This window comes from Rhineura floridana, chromosome 4 (assembly GCF_030035675.1).
Source record: "Rhineura floridana isolate rRhiFlo1 chromosome 4, rRhiFlo1.hap2, whole genome shotgun sequence".
Taxonomy (NCBI): domain Eukaryota; kingdom Metazoa; phylum Chordata; class Lepidosauria; order Squamata; family Rhineuridae; genus Rhineura; species Rhineura floridana.
In genome coordinates this window covers 159,858,864-159,882,954 of record NC_084483.1, presented here as the reverse complement: position 1 = coordinate 159,882,954, position 24,091 = coordinate 159,858,864, and the positions used below count along the sequence as shown (strand labels likewise).

The 24,091-nt window shown below is 45.4% G+C and overlaps 1 protein-coding gene across 1 annotated transcript in view; it reads right to left on the bottom strand.

Moving 5' to 3' along the window:
* Positions 1–17,597: 17,597 nt before the first annotated feature.
* Positions 17,598–24,091, bottom strand: part of WDR43 (WD repeat domain 43) — a 52,373-nt gene continuing 45,879 nt past the window's right edge. Inside the window, exons 17-18 of the mRNA XM_061624959.1 lie at positions 18,858–18,910; positions 17,598–18,768 (exon numbers count right to left, since the gene is read on the bottom strand). Coding sequence (XP_061480943.1) covers positions 18,619–18,768; positions 18,858–18,910 — 203 coding nt within the window. The 3' untranslated portion in view covers positions 17,598–18,618. The remainder of the gene's footprint in view (positions 18,769–18,857; positions 18,911–24,091) is intronic.

The window sequence follows — 24,091 nt, the reverse complement described above, 5'->3', positions numbered from 1 at the left end:
ATGTAAAGCCGCTGGGAGCCATCATCAGGAGATTTGGGCTGCGGTGCCACCAATATGCGGATGACACCCAGCTCTATCTCTCGTTTAAGTCCTCGCCAGAGTTGGCTGTGGAGACCATTTCCAAGTGCCTGGAGTCAGTAAGTGAATGGATGGAAGGAAATAGGCTGAAGCTAAACCCTGACAAGACCGAGGTACTGGTCGTGGGAGACAGGAAAAGATTAGGAGCTTTAGACCTGGTGCTCAATGGGGTAAAATTGCCCCTGAAGGACCAGGTCCGCAGCCTCGGGGTCATCCTTGATTCCCAGCTGTCCATGGAGGCTCAGGTTTTGGCAGTGAGCCGGGCAGCTTGGTTTCAATTACATCTAATACAGAGGCTGCGACCCTATCTGCCTGTCCATCTTCTCCCACGGGTAGTACATGCCCTGGTCTCCTCTCGCTTAGACTACTGTAATGCGCTCTACGTTGGGTTACCCTTGAAAACGGTCCGGAAACTGCAGCTGGTACAGAATGCAGCGGCACGTTTGATTACGAACAGCCGTCGCCGCGATCACATCACTCCGGTGTTACAAGATCTACACTGGTTACCAGTTGTTTACCGGGCCCAGTTCAAGGTGTTGGTACTAACCTTTAAAGCACTATACGGTCTCGGCCCAGCTTATCTGAAGGAACGCCTCCAGCATCAACAAATATGCCGCCTGACTAGATCAGCCACTCAAGACCTTCTCTCGGTCCCACCAGTCAAAACAGCTAGACTGGTGCGGACCAGAGAGAGGGCATTTTCAATCGTGGCCCCCACCCTCTGGAACACTCTCCCTTATGATCTTCGCCATGCCCCCTCCCTGCCAAGTTTTCGCCAAGCCTTGAAAACCTGGCTATTCAGGCAGACCTACAAGATCCCTGGGGTAGCCTAATTTTATTGGTTTTAGCTATGGGTGGGTTCGGTTTCGTTTTATATTGTAGTTCTTGGGTTTTTATAGTTTGTATGTTGTATTTTACTTGATCTTGTACGCCGCCTAGAGTGGCCGCTTGTGCGGCCAGATAGGCGGCCTAGAAATAAAATTTATTATTATATTATTATTCCGATCCTATCTCCAGGGTCGTTTTCAGATAATAGCATTGGGTTATTGTCTTTTGGCCCATTGGCAGTTGTGCTGTGGGCCCCCTGGCAGTTGTGCTGTGGGGTGCTGTAGGATACCATTTTGTTCCCCTATGCTGTTTAACATAGCTGCTGAAATAATTGCGCTGGCTACCTATTAGCTATCCAGCTAAGTTCAAGGTTCTAGTTTTGGTGTACAAAGCCCTATACAGCTTGGGACCAGGATAAGTGAAAGATCATGTTACCCCTTATATACCCAGTCAATCACTGCTCTCTGCAGGTGAGGGTCTCCTGCAGATACCATCTTATCAGGAGGTCCATTCTGCACAACATAGGAAATGGACCTTTGGTGTAATGGCACCTACCCTATGGGATTTCCTCCCCTTAAATATTAGACAGGCACCATCTCTATTAACTTTTTGGCACCTACTGAAGACCTTCCTCTTTCAACAAGCCTTTTAAGAAGAGACCTTATCCCAGTCTGCATCTGTGTTGGAATTGTTTTTTTAAAGATGTATTTAAAGTTGTTTTTTTTAAAGATGTTTTTAAAGATGTTTTAATATTTTGTTATAATATTTTAAAAATCTTTTTATGATGTTTTAGGAAGGGTGGGATATAAATCTAATAAATAAATAATAGCTAAAATAAATAAATAAGCTGCACTTTTCATAGAAGTACATCAAGGTGGCTTACAACATACAAAGACAACATAATGTTTAAAAACCAATAAAACATCATTAAAAGCAATAATAAAAGTATCAAAAATACTGCATTGTTTTGGGGGGGGGAATTCATATTACAAAGTCCTGTCTAAAAAGTTCCGTTTTCAAGATATGCCTGAAAGAACGAAGGGGTGGTTCCTGCCAAACCTCTATTGGTCAGGAGTTTTGAAGGGCAGGGGCTGTCACACTGCAGGCTCAGTCCCTGGTGGAGGCCAACTAAACTTCGGGGTTGAGGAACCACCAAAAGTGCCCCATCAGAAGATCTCAATGATCGAGATAGAACGTAAGGACTCAGGTGATCCTTTATGTTAATAGGCAGAGAGTTCCAAGCATAGATGCTGCCACCTGTGGTGGCTGGTGCCCATTCAGGCTGTTAGGGCACAAGGTAGAGAGGCAAACAGCAGGTGGAGGCAGAGCCAATAACAGGCAAAGCCAACTGATTGCAGTTGTTTCCATCCTCTCTGCTGAGTTCTACAAGCGCAACACTGAGATGGAGAAGGAGGAAGCTGACAGGCAGTGCCATCGCTTGGACTGGTTGCAAGCAGGAATGCAGACAGGTGGACCCTGGTTGAGGAGAGATTGAGGTTGATGGGCAATGCCCATCCTCCCCTGGCTGCCACACTGAAAGATGGACTTCTAACAGATGCAGAGCTTGGGAGATTACTTTTAAAAAGTAATAAATTACAGTTACAATTACATGGCCCAAAAGTAGTAATTACCATTATCATTACAATTGCTCTGAAAGTCACTGATTACTTTACTTATTCTCAAATGTAATCACTACAATTACATTTCAGTTACTTAAAAAAAAAACGCCTACAAGGTGCTGGCCTTGGCTGCTACACATCTAAACAGTCTAAAACAACATTAAAAATAAACACACACATACAGAGGTAGTAGAATAATTCTTTTTATCCGTAAGATAGCAATGGTGGTCTCTCTGCTGGTAAGGGAGGTGGGGAGGGAGGCAGAGGCGACTATGCAGATCTTTGACCATCAAACCAAGTGCAACCCCCCCCTCAGCCAGCAAGCATAATCTCTCTCACTTAACCACCTCCCAGACCCTGCCCTGCCACCAACTAAGGGACACTCACCTAAGCAAACATTTTCCTGTGATGCAAAAAATTAAAATACTGCAAATGCAGCACAGTAGCCAGAGAGGGTGGTGGAGGCCACTTTCTGTGCCAAGTGCAAACACAGTACAGTAGGGCCCCACTCATACGGCGGGTTACGTTCCAGACCCCTGCCTAAAAGCGGAACCCGCCAAAAAGCGGAACTCCATCAATAAAATGCTGCCCAACACCTGAAAAATGCCATAAAAGTGGAACAAGCACCGTATGAGTGGGGCCTTACTCTAATTTTAGCTGCCGTATTAGCAGAACACTGAAAAGTGGGCCGCTACTGTATTCACACACACACACACACACACACACACACACAGAGTCATCTTTCACCTCCTCAGTTCTTTACCTCCATTCTGCTGTTGCCTCCTTCTCCTTTATCCATGTTCTTACCCTCCGGCTCCTTTTTCCCTCCACTCCATTCTTCTCCACCACCATCCATTTTTTTACACAATTGTTTTCTCCACTCCACCCCCATCTCACTCTCCACCTCCTCCCTTGTTGCCTCCTACCCACTCACAGAGCTTGAGGGAAGAGCGACACCGCACAGAAGTCCAGTTTGAGGCACATGATTTTCATCCACAAATTAGAGGAGCAGAAGACTTCCCCAGCTCCCCCCCCAAGTAATGCCCAAAAGTAATGCTGGAAACATTACAAGTACTCCACAAAAGTAATAAAATTACTCCTAGTTCTAGTACAATCAAAATGTAAAGGAATTACCCACTCATTCCTCAAAAAAGTAATGAATTACAAGTAACGAATTGCTTCCAAGCTCTGAACAGATGTGGAGCGAATATTATGTGATACTTATAAAAGTGCCAGTTCCAGTTCCACAGAGCAAGTCTTGGATGATTATGAAGTTCTTCCCCACTATAATATTAATATTAATAAGCTAGAACGTCAAGGGGGTCAGGCTTCACCCGTTAAATTTACTGACAACATAGAGAGCTTCTGCCATGGGCTTTGCACTTTACAGAATATCTTCAGAAGATAACCAGGAAGTAGAAATAGAAGACAAAGCTGTAATTCATTGTTAAAAGAACAGCCTTTTCAAGTACACCACAGTATCTCCCAATCACTTTTGACCAGAAATTTGCCACCATTCTGTGATACTAATCTGCCACCCACTGGCCATCCGTGGAACAACATTTCTAAGAGATTAAGAAACTTTTACACTGCTTCTGTGCAATCTTTTGGGGATAAATTAAGTTATCTCAGAGTCTGGAACACTGAGCTCCTAGCAGTCTGATAGATTTAACCCGAGTTTGAAAATAAAATGAATAAAATGCTAGATCCTTTGACAATTTAGAAGCTTAAGATGGGCAACAAACACTGTGTCATGTGTAGGGTTGCCAGGTCGGAACCATCCAAAAACCTGAGAAAATGGGGGCGGGCCCTAGTGACGTTATGGGGCGGGCCCTAGTGATGTCACGGGGCAGGCCCTAGTGACATCATGGGGCGGGCCTTAGTGACATCATGGGGCGGGCCCTAGTGATGTCATGAAGCATGATACATTGTATCAACCACGCGTGCGTGCAGCATACCATTCAAAAAAAAATTTCTGATTGGAAATTAAAATAGAAATCTTACCTAAAAGAGGTCCAGCTGAAGTGACAAGGTCATTCCTTCTCACCATCTTAGGGAGTATGGATGGAAAATGGAAATGGAATGCCTTCAAGTCGATCCCAACTTTTGGTGACCCTATGAATAGGGTTTTCATGGTAAGAGGTATTCAGAGGTGGTTTACCATTGCCTTCCTCTGACTTTGGACACATATACTTTGGACACATAATGAGAAGACATGATTCATTAGAAAAGACAATAATACTGGGAAAAACAGAAGGGAGTAGAAAAAGAGGAAGACCAAACAAGAGATGGATTGATTCCATAAAGGAAGCCACAGACCTGAACTTGCAAGATCTGAACAGGGTGGTTTATGACAGATGCTATTGGGGTCGCTGATTCATAGGGTCACCATAAGTTGAAATTGACTTGAAGGCACATTAACAACAACAACTGAATTAAAGATACAAAAGAGGAAAGTGGAAGATGTTTTATTTTATTTTTTACAGCCTGGAGAAGTGGTAAGAGTTAAAGTCAGGAATGAATGCATTTTTTTAATGAACAAGATAGCATGTTGAACTATCTTGTAAAAATGAACTAAGAGTGCTTGCAGCAGCTATGCTAATGCAGAATGAGCCAGTTGTTATCTGCATGGTGCTATGAAGTCAGTTGTATGTTAACTGTATGCTCATGCAACAGATGGTATAGCACAGTGGGGAGGAGAGCCTGGCTGGGAGTCCAGAGTCTATGAGTTCAAATCCCCGCTCGTGTCTTCTGGATGTCAAGGGCCAGCTAAAGATCACCCCCACAGTGAGTGGCTCAGGGGTTATGTGCCCTGCCACCTGTGGGCAAGGTGCATAGTCGCAAGGAGCCGTTTCCCCCAGCTGGCAGTTGCGGACAAGGAAGGGACTGGCTTGTGCAGCTGTGGCAAGCTGAGCAGGCCCTAGCCAGGTGGGGAGTACTAGCCTTAGATGGTAAACCGCCTCTGAATACCGCTTACCATGAAATCCCTATTCATAGGGTAGCCATAAGTCGGAATTGACTTGAAGGCAGTCCATTTCCATTTCCATGCATATAATTAAACAGATGCAGTCAAGTTTTTGGACTTTATTGTGATTGCTGGCCAAGCAGGATAGGGCCCATGGGAGTTTTAGTACAATATCTGGAGGATGCTACTTTGGCTGCCTTTGGGATAATAGATGGCAGCCTTAAGTCTGAAATGGTGTTTGGAATTCTGTAGAGACCAGCCAGTACACATTATGTCATAAGGCCAATTCTTAACCATTTGGCTGTGGCAGTTACCTGAAATTGCTCTTTCGTGGGCTCTCACAAACACCACCAAGCTTTTCTTTTAAAACAGACCAGCTTGTTTAAGTACATACAAAGAATAAAAAAGGAAGTCAACTGACAAGAACAAGACACTTTTTTTCTAAGCAAAATTGATCAAAGAAAAAAAGTATGCTTGTGTGTGTGCCTGTGCGTTTGTGTGTAACACACACACACACACACACACACACTTACATGTAGCATAGAATCACAGAGCTAGAAGGGGCCTTTTAGTCCTTCTAGTCTAAGCCCCTGCTGGAAGTCCAAAACCCAGAACAAGATCAGGTCTGTTCGCTTAAATTGCCACATTAGAGACTTAATGAGACAACATGAGTCAGTTTAATGGGAACTTTCCCACAACAGGGTGACCATATGCTTAGATCTGATAGACCTGAAGCAGCTGACAATTTAGGGCAGACTTCCCCAGCTTGGTGCCCTCCAGATGTTAGCTGGTGGCAGCTGTATGCCCAAAGATATCTGGAAGGCACCAGGTTGGGGAAGGCTGCTTTGGGGAGATGGGAAATGTGCAGAAAAATGGAACAATGGCACACATTCCTATTTGTTGTCATTTCAATCTCACTCCCACATCCTGTCAAGAAAAGACAATCACATGATGATTCTGTCCGTTTCCAGCAGTGCAATTATCCAGAGGAAATAGTAAGAAACTGAGGATTAGGGCCAAACTCTCTCTTTCTCTCTCCAGCCTCTCTCTCTTTCTCTCTCTCTCTCCAGCATCTCTCTCTTTCTCCAGCATCTCTCTCTTTCTCTCTCTCTCTCCAGCCTCTCTCTCTTTCTCTCTCTTTCTCCAGCATCTCTCTCTTTCTCCAGCATCTCTCTCTTTCTCTCTCTCTCCAGCATCTCTCTTTCTCCAGCATCTTTCTCTTTCTCCAGCATCTCTCTCTTTCTCTCTCTTTCTCCAGCATCTCTCTCTTTCTCTCTCTCTCTCCAGCATCTCTCTCTTTCTCCAGCATCTCTCTCTTTCTCTCTCTCTCTCTCTTTCTCTCTAGCTTCTCTCTCTTTCTCTCTCTCCAGCCTGCCACCCACAGCAGCAGTGGACGCCGGACGGGGCCAGCTCCTTCTTAGCCCCGAGGATGCCCGGCCGCTTCACCCCTCGTGCTGTGGGCGGCAGCGGCCGCGATGCCCCCCCCCAGCCAGAGACACTGCCGCCGCCACTGCCACCGCCACTGCCAAGCTCCATCGCGGCCACTCCCGCCCAGCGGCGCCCACAGCAGGAGGGAGAATGACAGCGCCGCACTCGCCCGACCGGCCTTTTAAGCAGCGCCCGCCTTGCGCCCCCAGGGCCAGCCCCTCGTTACCGCTCCCGCCCGCCCCTGTCCAAGACAGGCTGCACCTCTGGCCTCAGCCGCAGGGCATCTCTGGGCACGTGGAGAGTGTCCTGGCCTCGCCGCCTGGGAGACAGAGCCCGGCCCCGGCAGCACCAGCTCTCCCTGCCTCAATGACAAAGGGCGGGAAGGCGGCCAGCCACACCCGTCACGCATGCGTGTCAATCACGCATGCGTGGCTGAGGGGGCCAGTGAAAAGCCGGAGATCATCCAGTTTAAGCAAAGTATTGCCGGAGGCCGGAGACAGCCCCCTTTTCCCTGAAACTCCGGCAGAAAACTGGAGACCTGGCAACCCTAGTCATGTGTTATGTTTAAGATTAAGCAGCTTTACTGTACTGTAAGCTTTCAAGGGCCTCAGCTGATTTGCTATGAAGGGGATTTGCAAATATGATCTGCCTTGCTTTGTGTTCCATAAATCATCCTCCTTTTTTGAGTTGCACTTGCTGCAGTGATTCACACCTTCTGTCAGGGTGACACCTCCCACTCAGTACACCCATTCAATCATTTCTTCATAGAATAGTAGAGTTGGATGGGGCCTACGAGGCCATCATATCCAACCCCCTGCTCAATGCAGGAATCCAAAGCTGTCCATCTACCTTTTGAATGCCTCCAGTGTCGGAAAGCCCACTACCTCTCTAGGTAATTGGTTCCATTATCGTATGGCTCCTTTGGGAGCCCTACCTCCCTTTACTGTGGCTACTGCTGCAAGCATGAACACACATCTGAGAAAACATATTTGGTCTTGGTTTCAACTTTATTCTCCTTTTTTCTGTTGACTTGGGAGCAGTAGCTGCCCCCCCCGTATACCTTGTGTCAGCAAAATATATAAAGTATAGCTTTAAGCCAATATAACCAGTAAAGTTGTTGTTAGCCTAAAGGTTTGTATCCCCCTTTAAGGCCCCAGCATTCTTAAGCATTTAGAGAATTAGCTCAGAGCCATATGGAGTCTAATCTTGGGTTCCTAATGAGCCTTCGGTGTGATGCCCTGCCAAGAGTGATGCTGGGAAGGTACCTTGTTAACCAAGATAATGTAGAATGTCCCATTAGGCAATTAGAGGCTTTGCCTATCAGTTGTTGTTATGTTGTATGATGTAGCCTTTCCTAGTAATAGGTCATATTCTTAGCAGGTGGATGAGTCAAGGTACGGTCAATGATAAGATAGTGCAGCAGTTGCTTGTTAGCAAAGATAGAGATAAAGATAAGGCAGGCATATAGTTTGTCAAGGGAGGATGCCAGGATGTTTCAGTTATCTATCTTAAGATAGTAGTTTTCTAGCAATTAGTCTGCTTTTGAAGGTGTCCTGTTAAAGGTCAGAATAGCCAATTATATGTAGCAGGTGCCATGATGTAATGTTTTGATGCCTTAAAGTCATCACTCATTTATGTAATCATATCAGTTTGTATGCCAATTTTTATGCTATAAACGTGTCTCTTGTGCCCAGTATGAGTGTTCAGTCTGACACCAGCTACTGCAGAGCTGTGTGGCTGATCCACTTTTATTGGGGATACTTGGCTGTATGCTTTGTAAGTGAACTCAATAAATTTTAACTCTTTGTAAGCAAACCTCACGTCTGCATCTCATCTCTGGTAATCCAAACAAGAACCTGAAGGGTAGACACACACACACACACACACACTGGCATCACTGCAGGTTACCTGGATGGGGCTGGGGTGGGACAAGATGCTGGGGAGGTTGGGGCTGTGTGGATGCACTGGCTGAGCCAATCTAGTACTCCTGTGCACCCCAACCTCACTGCTCACCTGCCGTGCTCCAGCAGTGTCCTGGCAAGCTGCAGCAATGCTGGTGTCAGGAGGGCAGCTTCACCTCAACACACCAAGCGCTACTACATGGGAGAACTGTACAGCAATTGGAAGACATAATGGAAAATTTAAAATTTAAGTGGAAACGGGTGGAGGTGAGAACGGCAATGATTCCCTGTATTGATTTATCCCAAACCCGTTTTGTCATACTTCTATAGCCCTCCCCTGAAGCCTCATCTCCAGCACTTTCCCCATGCTTTTACATTCCCCCCAATCCCCTGAATCTCCAAATTCCAACTCACAGGACTTCCCTCTCCCTCAATTCACCCACACCCACTCCATCTCCCTGCCCTATATATAACCGTACACAGCTTTTTGTCCATCTGCCCCCACAGTCTAGCTGGGATTGACTATGCCAGGGATCAGGGACTTCAGGACCCTGCGCCATATGAAGACCCTAGGTCTCTCCCCAGGTCATGCCCCTGATGTCTCGCTAAGACATGAGGATAGTGATTGTTTACTTTTAGTGCATCCTAAATCTTTTCTATGGTCGAAAAGTACTAACAGAAAAATCAACAACTTTTACAAATTCAATGGTAACAGCTCTTGTGAAAGTTTCGTATTAGTGTAAGAACCTGCTTAGCCCACATCAATCTCTTTGGGACTATTTTTACAATGCGAATGGTCCACTTATGTTAGATAAAATATAGAGTAGTGAGCTTGAAGGAACTGGAACAAGAAATCACAGAATACAATAGGAAGATCTTGTTGACAATTGAAACAGAACTTTGGAATATCAGTACAATAAAATAATACTTTGGGCAAGTAGAGAAGTTACCTACTAAGTAATAGATGGGAGTTTGAAATAAGCAAAGCAGCATATTGTGAAAAGTGATGAGGAGATCTAATTGAGGGTATAAAAGAAGTATTCTTGCACTGTACAGGCCTATCTTTTGAAGCACTATAGTTGCTGAGGGGTTTCATATTTTTCTGCATGCTTCCATAGGACATCATTACCATTTCATCACTATTCTGGAATATTGAAGTCAATTTGCTTTTTCTTCTATCACAAAAATTCTAACATTTGTGAAAGGTCCAGAATGGTTCTGCAGTATTTTAATTGTATGGAAAGTATTTTGTACAGTTTCCCACTTTTATGTGTGCCTATGGCAGTTTGAGTGATTTCCATTTCATGCCTTTTCCCCTACTTTTTTGACAGGTGACCTATCACTGCATTCTCCCAAACAGCAAATAGCTCAGACTGACACAGTGAACTCGAGTACTTCCTGCCATCAGAAGTTCATATGGTCAGAACCCCACAAAAGGGCTATTAGTAACCTACATGCATCCTCATAACTCCAACAATTACTACTTAGTTTAATGAAGGAATGAAGGGATGTCACTACAGGCACAGAGAATCTCTCATTCTGAACACATCCCATCATTGGTGTGGAGGGGTGTGTGAAGTGTAATCATTCACCAAAAAAGTGACATACATCTGGTTGTGTGAACAGTCAGCTACAATTTTGCTTCAAAAACATTGGAACAGCAGCAGCTATAACACTATAAGCTATGCCTGGAAGGACCCTATGAAATCATTTTGGCAAGATGGCACTTGATGCCTTGACAATTGATGCGTCTTTGCAATGTTGGAAATGCAGTTGTGAAAAGGCTGTGCTTACTTCTTAAATGGTGACTCTGCCCAAAAATTCATGTTTTAGCAAGTAGTTAAAAGGATTAAGTAGATGTTGCAGATGCAAATACTATAACATGCTATGGTATCCTGTCCTAATATTTTTTAAAAGTAGGAAGCAAGCAGGTAGCAGATGTAGGTTGATACCTGACTAAATCATATTCCGAGTAGACTAATTCAAGTCCATTAATTTCAGTGGATCTACACTGTATCTTAAGACACCATCCATAGTGTTTTACTATAATCAGCAGCAAAGTAATAAAATAGTAAATAAATTATGAAGATGGAAATATAAGCATCTATTCTAGTACAATGGGAGAAGAAAAGCTGGGCTTTGTTGAAAAGTTTGGAACTTATATGAAATTTAAAGGTAAACCCCTCCCCACCAAAAAATATTGAACTAACAGGCAGATGTAAATTATTATTATTATTATTTATTTAATTTGTATCCCGCCCTTCCTCCCAGCAGGAGCCCAGGGTGGCAAACAAGACACTAAAAACACTTTAAAACATCATAAAAACAAATCTTAAAATACATTAAGACAAAACAGCATTAAAAACATTTTTAAAACTTTTTTAAAAAGGGTTAAAAACATTATTCAAAACATATTAAGCAATTCTGACACAGACATAGACTGGGATAGCTCTCAACTTAAAAGGCTTGTTGAAAAAGAAAAGTCTTCAAAAGGCACTGAAAAGACAGCAGAGATGGCGCCTGCCTAATATTCAAAGGAAGGGAATTCTACAGGGTAGGTGTCGTCACACTAAAGGTCCGTTTCCTATATTGTACAGAACGAACCTCCTGATAAGATGGTATCTGCAGGAGGCCCTCACCTGCAGAGCGCAGTGATCGACTAGGTATGTAAGGGATAAGACAGCCTTTCAGGTATCCTGGTGCTGAGCTGTATAGGGCTTTGTACACCAAAACTAGAACCTTGAACTTGGCCCAGTAGCAAATGGGCAGCCAGTGCAATTCTTTCAGCAGCTGGATGACATGTTGGCGATATCCTGCTCTAGTGAGCAGTCTTGCCGCCGCATTTTGCACTAGCTGCAGCTTCCTGACCAACCTCAAGGACAGCCCCACATAGAGCGCATTACAGTAATCCAGCCTGGAGGTTACAAGTGCGTGGACAGCAGTGGTCAGGCTATCCCGGTCCAGAAACGACTGCAGCTGTCTCACCAGCCGAAGCTGGTAAAAGGCACTCCTAGCCACAGAGGTCACCTGGGCCTCTAGCGACAAAGATGGATCCAGAAGCACTCCCAGGCTACGGACCTGCTCTTTCAGAGGGAGTATGACCCCGTCCAAAGCAGGCAACTGACCAATTATCCGAACTAGGGAACCACCAACCCACAGCGCCTCTGTCTTGCTAGGATTCAGACTCAGTTTATTGGCCCTCATCCAGCCCACCACTGAGTCCAGGCAGCGGTCCAGGGCTTGCACAGCCTCTCCTGATTCAGATGTTACAGAGAAATAGAGCTGGGTATCATCAGCATACTGCTGACACCTCACCCCAAAGCTCCTGATGACTGCTCCCAAGGGCTTCATATAGATGTTAAACAGCATGGGTGACAAGATGGTACCCTGCGGCACCCCACAGCACAACTGCCAGGGGGCCGAAAGACAGTCACCCAATGCTATTCTCTGAGAATGACCCTGGAGATAGGATTGGAACCACTATAAAACAGTTCCTCCAATACCCATCTCACCAAGTCGGCCCAGAAGGATACCATGGTCAATGGTATCAAAAGCTGCTGAGAGATCAGGTAAGTATAACAGGGTCGCACTCCCCCTGTCCTTCTCCCGATAAAGGTCATCCATCAGGGCAACCAAGGCCGATTCCATAACCAGGCCTGAACCCAGACTGGGATGGGTCAAGATAATCTGTTTCATCCAAGAGTACTTGCAGTTGCTGCGCCACAAACCTCTCAATCACCTTCCCTAAAAAGAGAGTATTTGCAACCTGTCGGTAGTTGTCACAAACCAATGGGTCCAGGGTGGGCTTTTTCAGGAGTGGTCGAATCACCACCTCTTTCAAGGCAGCTGGAACCACTCCCTCCTGCAATAATGCGTTGACCACACCCTGGATCCACTCCGTCGGACCCCCTCGGCAAGCTTTAATAAGCCAAGAAGGGCAAGGGTCAAGAGGACATGTTGCTGGCCGCATCATCACAAGCACCTTGTCTATGTCATCAGGCAGCATCAACTGAAACAGTTCCCAAGAAGTTGCAGCAGACGTTGCACTGGGCACCTCATTGGGGACTACAGTAGATGTAGATGGGGCATCAAAACTGCTACGGAGGCAAGCAACTTTACCCTCAAAGTGCCTTGCAAACAATTCACAGTGGGCCTCCGAAGGGTCTAAGACTCCATTTCCTGGAGTTGATGTCAACAGACCCCAGACAATACGGAAAAGCTACTTGAGGATGCGATGGAGGCAGAGAAGTGGGCCCTCTTCGCTGTCCTCACCGCCACACAGTAGGCACGGTTATGATGTTTTACTCGTGCCCAATCAGCCTCACAGAACATCTTTCACCACTTGCGCTCTAGCCATCATCCAGCCTGTTTCATTGCCCTTAGCTCACTGGTGTACCAAAGTGCAAGCTGGGCTCCACAGTGCCAGAGAGGGCGCTCAGGAGCAACCATGTCGAGAGCCACAGCGTGACAAGGGCTTCAACAAGGTCACCTGCTCTATCTACTGGGAACTCCCCCAGGGCATTCAGGAATCCAGTGGATTCCATTAGTCTCCGGGGGCAGACCATCTTAATCTGTCCACCCCCCCTGCAGGGAAGGATCGGAGCCATAAGTCTAAACTTCACCAGGAAGTGATCTGACCGTGACAATGGGGTGACATCCACCCCCCCATCTCCAGACCACCCCTTCCTTCATCTGGAGCAAAAACCAAGTCGAAGGTGTGCCCTGCCCTATGTGTTGGGTCAGTAACAACTTGAGACAGCCCCATGGTCGTCATGGAGGCCATGAAGTCCCGAGCCGGAACACTAGAGGCAGCCTCTGCACGGACATTGAAATCACCCATCACTATCATTCTGGGCTGCTCCAATGCCACAGCCGAAATGACCTCCACTAGCTCGGTCAGAGAAGCTGCCGGGTAGCAGGGTGGATGGTACACCAGCAACAACCCTAGTTTGCTGTCTTCTCAGCCCAACACCAGGTGCAGGCCCTCACAGCCAGCTCCAAGACAGAGTGGTTTCCTGGTGACAGAGATGGAAGTTCTGTAGACCATAACTGCCCCGTCCCTGCAGCCTGTGCTGGTGCTGCAGCGAGTATCCAGGTGGGCAAAGTTTGGTTAGATCAACTCCTCCAACTCACCCACCAAGGTCTTGGTAATACACACCAAATCGGCACCTTCATCCACAATCAAGTCATGGATGAGAGTGGTCTTATTATGTACCAATCTGGTGTTAAACAACACACACAGGCACAGCAAATGAGTAGATACTTGGATTGAGTTTGGAACTTTAATATAATACAAATAATATTTTTAAGTTTTTGTCAGACCATATCTCCCTATACGAGCCTGCCCGGGCCCTGAGATCTTCAGGAGAGACCCTTCTCTCAGTCCCAACACCCTCGCAAGTGCGATTGGTGAGGACGCGAGATAGGGCCTTCTCGGTGGCTGCTCCTAGGTTCTGGAACTCCCTTCCTAGGGAGGCACGAATGGCCCGCTCCTTGCCATCCTTGCGTCAGCAAGTAAAGACTTTTTTATTCTGACAAGCTTTTGGGATAGAAGGTGTTTAGGATTGGGCTTTACAAGGCTTGTTTTATTGTTTTATATTATTATTTGTATTATTTTAAATTGTTTTTAGATTTTTAAGTGCCTTTATGGTTTTAAGGTTGTGCATAGTTTAATTGTATTTAATTGTATGTTTTCTATGTTTTTAACTACATGTAGTTCTATTTGTAAGCCGTCCTGAGTTCCAGTTTGGAAAAAGGGCGGGGTAAAAATAAAGTTTCAATTCAATTCAAATAAGGAATATAGCAATTGTTGGAAGTACATATTACAGCTTTATCTGCCTCTGTGGATCTTGGAACACAACCCATACACTTAAGACAGACAATACTTTACACTTCACATGAGGTGCAGAACCAGTTGAGCATCCCACCCCTGCAGAAAGGGTCTCTGTAAAAGTAATTGCAAACCTAAGAGACACCAGTGCAGGAAGAATATGTGAAACACACTTTAGGGTCAAATTTACCGCTTTTGATTGATAAAATTTATTTGACCTTCTCAGGCTGCAATCCAATACTCTTACCTGGGAGTAAGCCCCATTGAACCCAATGGAGCTTACTTCTGAGTAGACATATATTGAATTGCAATGTAAGCCACCAAACCCTGCAGAGCAACAATACAAAATTGTTTATTAGTTATAATCTAGCAATTCTTCCAACACCAATTGCTACCTGTGCCAAGATTCAGTTATATGGTGGGCCACAATTATGTCAAATACTGTCCAGATTTCTGTATAGTCTACTCCTTGGTGCCTGATGATCAGATCAGGAAATCAAGATTCCATCAGGCTGTAGCAAAAGGAGAAAGAGGAGAGATGCAGGGCCACATTTATTATTTATTTATTTGATTTATATCCTGCCCTTCCTCCCAGTAGGAGCCCAGGATGGCAAACAAAGGCACTAAAAACACTCTAAAATCATAAGAACAAACTTTGAAATATATTAAAACAAATCCTTAAAAACATATTAAAACATTTTTTAAAAGCTTTAAAAACCTATTAAAAAGTAATGCCATCACAGATGCATTATCCCAGTCTGTCTCTACTTAAAAGGCTTGTTGAAAGAGGAAGGTCTTCAGTAGGTGTCGAAAAGATAACAGAGATGCCTGTCTAATATTTAAGAGGGAATCCCAAAGGTTAGGTGCAATTGCACTAAAGGTCCGTTTCCTATGTTGTGCAGAATGGACCTCCTGATAAGATGGTATCTGCAGGAGGCCCTCACCTGCAGAGCGCAGTGATCAACTGGGTATATAAGGGGTAAGACGGTCTTTCAGGTATCCTGGTCCCGAGCTGTATAGGGCTTTGTACACCAAAAGCGGAACCTTGAACTTAGCCCAGTAGCTATTAGGCAGCCATCCCAGCTGAGAAGCTAGCACCTTTGGGTCCTTCTTTCCTTGAACTGCTGCCATCCCAACTGATCATTAAACAAACTTACAATTAAGAACTGGTACCCAAGTTTGCCTTTTTCCTCCCTTCCTTCCAAATCCATTTTCTTTTTGTGTTATTTAGACTCTATGCCTGAAAGCAGGGACTGTCTTGTTTTTATTAATCTGCAAGCAGGTCTGGGAGCCATTTTGGTTGAAGAGGGTAAAAATAATTTAAAGTTTTACACATTCATTGTGGACAAGCCCATAACCACACAAAAATTTAAGCCCCAATATGACGAGGAAAACTGAAGGACTGCCTTCTCTTCCGTATGAATCTGCCTGATCTTCCAAGCCCGCCTTGGGTGCCCCATTATCAGTAGTTAAAAGATGACTGATTACAGGGTCCCTCCCAGTGCAAACAGCAGCTTTAGGAGGTGGGACATGGTTTTCACTAGTACTGTGGTATAGTGCAGAGGTTCCCACACTGTGGCCTGTGGTCCATGAGCTTCATTCAAGTGGTTTGTGGCATGTCCACATAAAATACAATTAAAAATCAATATGGATATTTTTACTGCTTCCTTTATTCTGTTTTATTTTATTGTGTTACGGTTTGAATGCTACGGAATGCAAATTATAATACAGTGAAATACAATAAAAGAAGCAATAAAAATACAATTAAAAATCACCAGTATCTAGCAGTGCTGTACAACGGCTACAACAGGCAGAAAAATCATTGCATATCCAGCCAAGAGCCTCAGGAATTTTCAAGTGGTCTGCAGGAAAACATGTCTGGGAACCACCGGTGTAGAGGGAAAGGGTTAAGTCTCCTCTCCGCTTCCTACAGTGCCAAAGAGGACCACATCCCTCATTGCTGCTATTTAAGTTTAAAGAAACTGATACATGAAATGCACATTTTAAAGACCTTTTTATTTTTCTACCACTTGTTTGCTGCCCTGGGCTCCCTTTACGAGGAAGGGTGGGAAATAAATTTAATAATAAATAAATGTATTACCCTGTTTGGCCTTCAGCAAGCAAGAGAGATCACAAAGCCCTGACAACTAATAGTACAGTATCTTTAGTTTGTAAGCCACCCTTGGAACTCAGCTGAAGGGTGGGGTAAAAATATTATCTAAATAAATCATGCAAGCTCAACTGTGCCATTATAAATATGGGAAATGGAGGAAAATAATCTTCACCTATGTTGTTTTACAAGGTAACACACCCTGTACATATTACACACACACAAACAGAAGACAGCGTAATCAGCCCTTACAAGTGCCTTTCTACAAAACTTCAAATGCACAAGCAGATTTGGTGGTAGGTATGCATATATATGTGATGTGACATTACAATGTTTTAATGATGCAGCTTAATGGCTACAAGACATGACAGTAACAAAAATTACATCAGCTTAGCTCAGTGCACGTTTTTGTGCAGTTGGCACCTCCGAAGGTTGTTCATGGATTTTTGTACACTCCTCCTAAGACCCTTAATGCTTCACTTACGTGAACACATTTAGACAGGTGTCATTATTTGCTAGTTTCACTCAAGGATCAGAAAAAGCCAGTCTTGTTCTCATTCCTTTAGCCTTGCAGCACAGGTTCTCCTGAAACTACTGTTTATTCAAGAATAACTAAGAGCAAAATAAAAAATTACCTTACTTGCATTCTGCAAGTCACAGGCAACGAAATGAGCACCATTACGTTGCAGGAAAGGCAGTGGGGAGCTTACAAGACGCAGCTGGAATCACTCTCAAATCTGGTAGCCTGCTTCTTTAGAGAGAACTGATGAATCATCATCAGTACAAAATTCAACCTGTAATCACTCAAACTATAATGCACACATGACAGGACTAGTACTTGATAAAGGCAATGTATATTTATTCACTTTACAAAGGAGGGCAGTATCTGGTTGCAACGGCTCCAATTCAACAAATAACTGTACATTACACTGGTGAATGGCTCAAAATCTTTATCCAACCTTGCTCTTAAAAATTGTTTATACCGCTTCAGCTTAATTGAGCTAATAGCAACCCCTGTTCTGCCCCTAAGATTAAAAATTCATAATAAATGTATACGCGTCGTTACATTATTCACAAGCATTTGCCCTCTCTTTTCATTATTATATTTTTAAACTTCACTCTTCCAAAGATGAACTTTCTCTATGGGTCAGCATTAAACTTATATACAAGCTCAATTAAAAGAACAAATTAAGAACCACCAACGAGCCTAATTGTTTTGAAATAACAAGAGTGACTGATTTACACACACACACATATATAAAACATTTGGTTTTATAAAGAAAATGCTGTGTTCAACCTGATTGGCATTGTACCACTGCCAAGGCGTGAATAATGCTGTTATGAGGGAACAGACATGGGCAAAGAAAGAAGAGGAAGAACAATCAACATTAAGGTCTTAGTCTTACAAAAATATTTATTCTCTTCCAAAAAATGTAGCAAGATGCCAAGTGGAAAAGTACTTAACTAAAGAATGCTAAGGTAGAGTGGTCTGCAATCCATCAGAATTTGGAACTGATACAAAGTGGCAACAAGTTTACCATCCAAAGGGCATTGGTAAACTCTTTCACTCAAGATGCAAAATGAATGTCCAGGTAATGGGGATAAATTTGCTTACTATGTAGAAGAAAAATCTTTCACTGTGATCCCAGAAAGTATAGGACAGGCGGTAGAGGAATAAGAAGGCTGGCATTGATACACATTCTGGGCTTGGAAATACAGGGGCCCAGTATGCCATCACACATGTCAGTCAAGTATCCAGTCTGTACTCCCTTGTGTGATGCAAGCGGCTTTTAGCACGGCAATCCAGAAAACAAGTTTTGGTGGCCAGCTAATAGGTTTTGTGTCTTTTAAAGTGTGTGCTATTCTTCTTCACTTTCATTTTCTGGATCCAAATCTGATTCCCCATTGATTTCTTTTTCTACAGCCATTTCTTGTTCATCATCTGAAAGTTCATCTCTCTCGTCGTTCTCTTCGCTTTCTTCTTTCTCATCATCTTCATCCCAGTTTTCCTGCAGCAGAAGGTGACAAAACATGAAACTAGTGTAATCACTTTTAAACATTTGAATGCCAAGCATGGGAAAAGAAGCCAATTACTTACATCTGAATCTTTTTCTGCAACCATCTCATCATCTGAACCTTCCTCTGATGATTCTGTGAGGACAAAATGCAAGTGTTTGAGGTAGACCTTTCCTCAAAGAGATACTGAGACCATGCACTACTACATGCTAAAGGGTTTTGTCATTTAAGCTGGTGTTAAAATAGTTCAGAAGATCCAAAGTAATTTTGGTGCCAGAAAAAGAAAGGGCTCAAATTGTTCAAATTTTAACAATACTCCCCCAGTGTCTTATTAACAAGGACTAACATGCTGGGTTCAGCCAGTAACACAGAAGCAAAACCTCTTCCTGCTTAGTTGCAACCCTCCCCAAATCCTCTTGTAACTCAAAGATAGTAAACCAGCTGCAGAACTTCTAGAATTGGTTTGACCCAACATTGTGATACAACAATTAGGCTACATGATCATGCAGCTTACTTAAGGTTTTACATACAATCTCCTCCACGTGTTTAGTTTATACACTGAAGATGCGGGACTGTTATCTGCTGCCCCCACTGGTCCAAGCATCTGCATGTTTAGTGGCATGTCTGAAAAGGGGCATCTACATGGATATAATTGTCTGCATGAATGAAAAGGCACTTCTTTTCAGACATCCTGCTGAATTTATGGATATGGCAGATTAGACATGCAATGGTGAGTGTGGGGTAGGAGGCATAGTCCAACTCTTCCTTCCACACTTAGACTAACACTGGAGGCTGTACCATTGGTCTCACCTGAAAGGTGATTTTCATAGGAGTGGGCCATCACTACGGGTAATAGTTCCACCTATCGTGCGAAGGCAAGAATGTTTTTGAAGTCAAGACTAGGGGCGTCAGGCCCCTCCCACTGTCCAGTTCATTCGTAGCGAGTCTAAAAAGAGATATCTAAAAATACAAGAACAAGGCCAACAGACCCGCCAGGAAAATAACACAATAGTCGTATGCATAATAACATGACTCTAACATAACAATATAACAGAACTAAGAATCTTGACTTCACTCTTACATTTAAATATAATAGCGTAACAATAATATGTAACCCATTAGAAATATCTAGTCATCCTCCAACTGGGAGGATCGTGATGGCCCACTCCTATGAAAATCACCTTTCAGGTGAGACCAATGGTACATTTTCCATAGGAGGTGGGCCATCACTACGGGATGTACCAAAGCAGCCCATACAGGGAGGGACCACCCACGTGTTAATCCTCATTAAGAACCTGTTGCAACACTCGTCTGCCGAAAGATGCATCAGCAGAGGCATAACGATCGATTTTATAATGCCTTATAAACGAGTGTGGGGTAGACCAGACTGCAGCCCTACAAATATCGGCAACAGGAGCATTAGTGGCAAAAGCAGCCGAAGTGGCAGCTGACCTGGTAGAATGAGCCGTTATACTAGCTGGAACTGACAGCTTCAAAGACTCATATGCTAAAGTAATACATGCCCTTAACCAACGGGATAAGGTAGGATTGGATACTTTATGCCCCATAGATCTTGGATGAAAGGATACAAACAGAGACTCCGTTCGTCGAATCTCTTGGGTCCTAGACAGGTAGGTCTTGAGAGCCCTCCGGACATCTAACGAATGCCAAGCCTTCTCGAGAGGATGGGTAGGATTCGGGCAAAAGGAAGGCAAAACAATGTCCTGGTTGCAATGAAAAACTGAATCGACCTTGGGACGGAAGGATCAGTCTTCAGCACAACAGAGTCCTTATGGAAGACGCAGAGGTGTCGAGCAGAAGACAATGCGCCCAACTCCGAAACGCGTCTGGCAGATGTGATTGCGATCAGGAACAAGACCTTGAAGGACAGCATACGTAGGGGCACAGTCCTAATGGGTTCAAATGGAGGGCGTTGCAAAGCCTGCAGAACTTTCGGCAAAATCCATGAGGGGAACCGATGGACAACAGCCGGAGAGCGTAGGGCGACTCCCCTCAAAAAACGTTTGATGAACGGATGTGAGGAAATATGAGCTCCAGGAGAGGACACTGAGAGAATGGACGACAGAGTGGACGCATGTCGACGTAGAGTGTTGGGTCGAAGTCCCATCATAAAGCCGCTATGGAGATATTGCAGCACCTGATGCACAGTGGCCTGGGATGGATCATAGTGGTGGGACTGGCACCACTTGGAGAAAGCCACCCAGGTATGTTGATAAATACGAGTGGTAGATGGTCTTCTCGAGGCCAAAATAATATCAATCACAGCGTCAGACAGTCCAACTGACCTCAAATGTCCCCGTTCAAACGCCATGCTGTTAGATTGAGCCAAGTAGGGTCCTGGTGCCATAGTGGACCCTGGGATAGAAGGTCTGGCCTGACTGGAAGTGTCCAAGGATCCATCATTGACATTGCCAGAAGATCTGAGAACCACGGTCGGCGTGGCCAAAATGGTGCTATCAGAACCAGCTGTGCCCTCTCGGTTCGCGCCTTCCTCAAGATTTTGGCTAACAATGGTATGGGGGGAAAGGCGTACAAGAGACCGTCTGGCCACGGTGTTGTCAGAGCATCCACTGCTTCCGCTGTTGAGTCCATGTATCGGGCAAAGTACCTGGGAAGCTGGCAATTGCGACTGGAAGCAAACAGGTCGACTGAGAGGGCGCCGAACCGACACTGGAGACGATGGAAAATGACTGGATGAAGTTTCCATTCTCCCGGAAAGACCTGTTGTCTGCTGAGCCAGTCTGCTGTCACATTCCAAATCCCTCTGAGATATTCTGCTTTCAGGGATTGTAGATGTTGTTCTGCCCAGACAAAGATGAGGGAGGCCAAGTCCTGCAGAGGACGAGACCTGGTGCCCCCCTGTCTGTTCAAATGTGATTTTACGTGTTGTCTGTTCGGATGAGCACATGGTCCAAAGGGAACAGAGAATGAAAATGACGTAGAGCTAAGTGGACAGCCTTTAGCTCCAGCCAGTTGATGCTTTGAGTTTGCTCTGTGGTGGACCAAACCCCCTGAACGTACTGGGAGTTGCAGTGGGCTCCCCAACCGATGAGGCTGGCATCTGTGGTTACAACGGTTCTGCGGGGTTCTCTGAACGACGTGCCCTTGGAGAGGTGTTGAACCTTGGTCCACCAGCAGAAGGAGAGACGCAGTGCGGGGCTCAAATGAACTTTGCGATGGTTGGAGCTGGCAATTTCCTTTTGAAAGGGCAACAGAGTCCATTGAAGGTGCCGAGTGTGAGCTCGAGCCCATGGCACAATGTGGATTGTAGAGATGAACATTCCGAGCGCTCTGGCGAGAAGCATGACGTCTGCGGATATTTGTTGCATCAGGGACCTTGCGATGCTTGTGATGGCAGTGATGCGATCTGGAGCCAAGAATACCATTGCCTGCAGGGTGTCCAACATTGCCCCTAGATGTAGTAGGCGTTGGGTTGGTTGGAGATGGCTTTTGTGGAAGTTGACAAGCCAGCCGTAGGCCTGCAAAACATTGAGGGTGATCATTAAATGATGATAAGCCAGCTCCTCAGACTTGGCCCGTATTAGCAGATCATCCAGGTATGGGTAGAGATGAACCCCTTGGGTCCGGAGATAAGCCACTAGGATGAGTAGCATTTCGGTAAACACTCTTGGAGCAGAGGAGAGGCCGAATGGCATCGCTCTATATTGAAAGTGCTGGTGGCCAAAAGCAAACCGAAGAAACTTTCTGTGGGCTATGCAAATGGGCACATGGAGATACGCTTCCTTAAGGTCGATAGAAGCCAGGAAGTCTCCTTCATGCAGACTCTCTGTAATGGAGTGGAGTAATTCCATTTTGAACCTGCGATATGTTACAAAACGGTTGACAAACTTGAGGTCCAATACCGCCCTCCATGATAGATCTCGTTTTGGCACAGCAAATAGGAGGGAGTACACCCCTTCCGACCTCTCAGTTGTGGGGACTGGCTCTATTGCCGCTATGTCCAAGAGGTGGTGTATAGCTGTCTGCATGATTTTGTGCCTGGCTGGTGCCCTTGGGCAGGGGGACGGATGGAATCTGTCTGATGGGGTTGCCCAAAACTCTATGGCATAGCCGTAACTGAAAAGCTCCCTGATACAGGAGACCGCAGTGAGGCGCAGCCAACGGTCTCCAAAATGAAGTAATCTGCTACCTATGGGAAGTGTGTTAATACTGCTTGCGTTGGCGAGGACCTCCCCTATATGAGGACGATGAGTTGCCCCTGCGCCCTTGGTACTGACCTCTGCCCTGGAAGCGTCGGTTCCAGGAGCCCCTGAATGAAGTGGGGTCATAGGATCTGAAGTCGCAGCCTCGTCCTCCTGGCCGCGTTCCTCAAAAGGGCTGGTTAGTACGGAAGGAAGGAAATCGCCTGAAAGGCCTGTGGTCGGTGTTCTTGACAGTGGCCAGAACCGGTTTGTGGGCGTCTTTGGGATCAACCAGCACTGCCTTTAGAGCTTCCTCGCCGAAAAGTAAAGATCCGGAGTAAGGAGCCCTGGACAGATTCATTCTGGCTGCTGAATCAGCCTGCCAGTGGCGAAGCCAAAGGGTCCGTCGCGCGACTATCTGAGCCGTCATGGCTCGTGCCCCCAATTGAGTGGCATCCAAGGTGGCCTCGGCCACAAAAGCTGCTGTCTTACGCAACTTTATCAGTGACCTTCTGAGGGCGACAGGATCAGGGTTAGTATCCTCTAGTAGATCATCCAGCCACATCATAGCTGCTCTGGAGAAAATGGAGGCCGAAGCGGAGGCACGCATGGAGAGGGCAGTGGCCTCATGATTTTTGCAGAGGGCGAAGTCTATTCGTCGCTCAGTAGCGTCCTTTAGTTGGGATTCCCCTTCCCTGGGCAAGAGAGAACGTGAAACGAGGCGAGCGATTGGTTCATCTATGCCAGGGACGTCTAACTTGGTGGCAAAGTCCGGAGCTAGGGCGTAAAACCTGTCAGCCAGGTTCTTGAAGCGGCGAGATTGGAATGGGTGAGCCCATTCTTCAGAGGCCAATTTGGCAATCGGGTCCGGCACCAGGATGTAATGTTCAGTAGGTGCAGGGGATTTGAGAACCTTGGCCCCTTTGATAGCTGGGGTGGAGGAAGTTGAAGGCGCAGTCTGGAGACCAAGGGTATTAACTACCCTGCGTGCCAGGGGCTGATAGTCTGAGGCATTAAACAAGCGATACAATGTATCCTCCTCATGATCTGAAAAGTCGCTCCAGTCATCTCCTTCAACGTGGTCAGTGAAGGTTGACTCCTCCGCATACGAGGCTTCGTCAATACATCTGCCTCTGGCTACATCAAAGGGGTT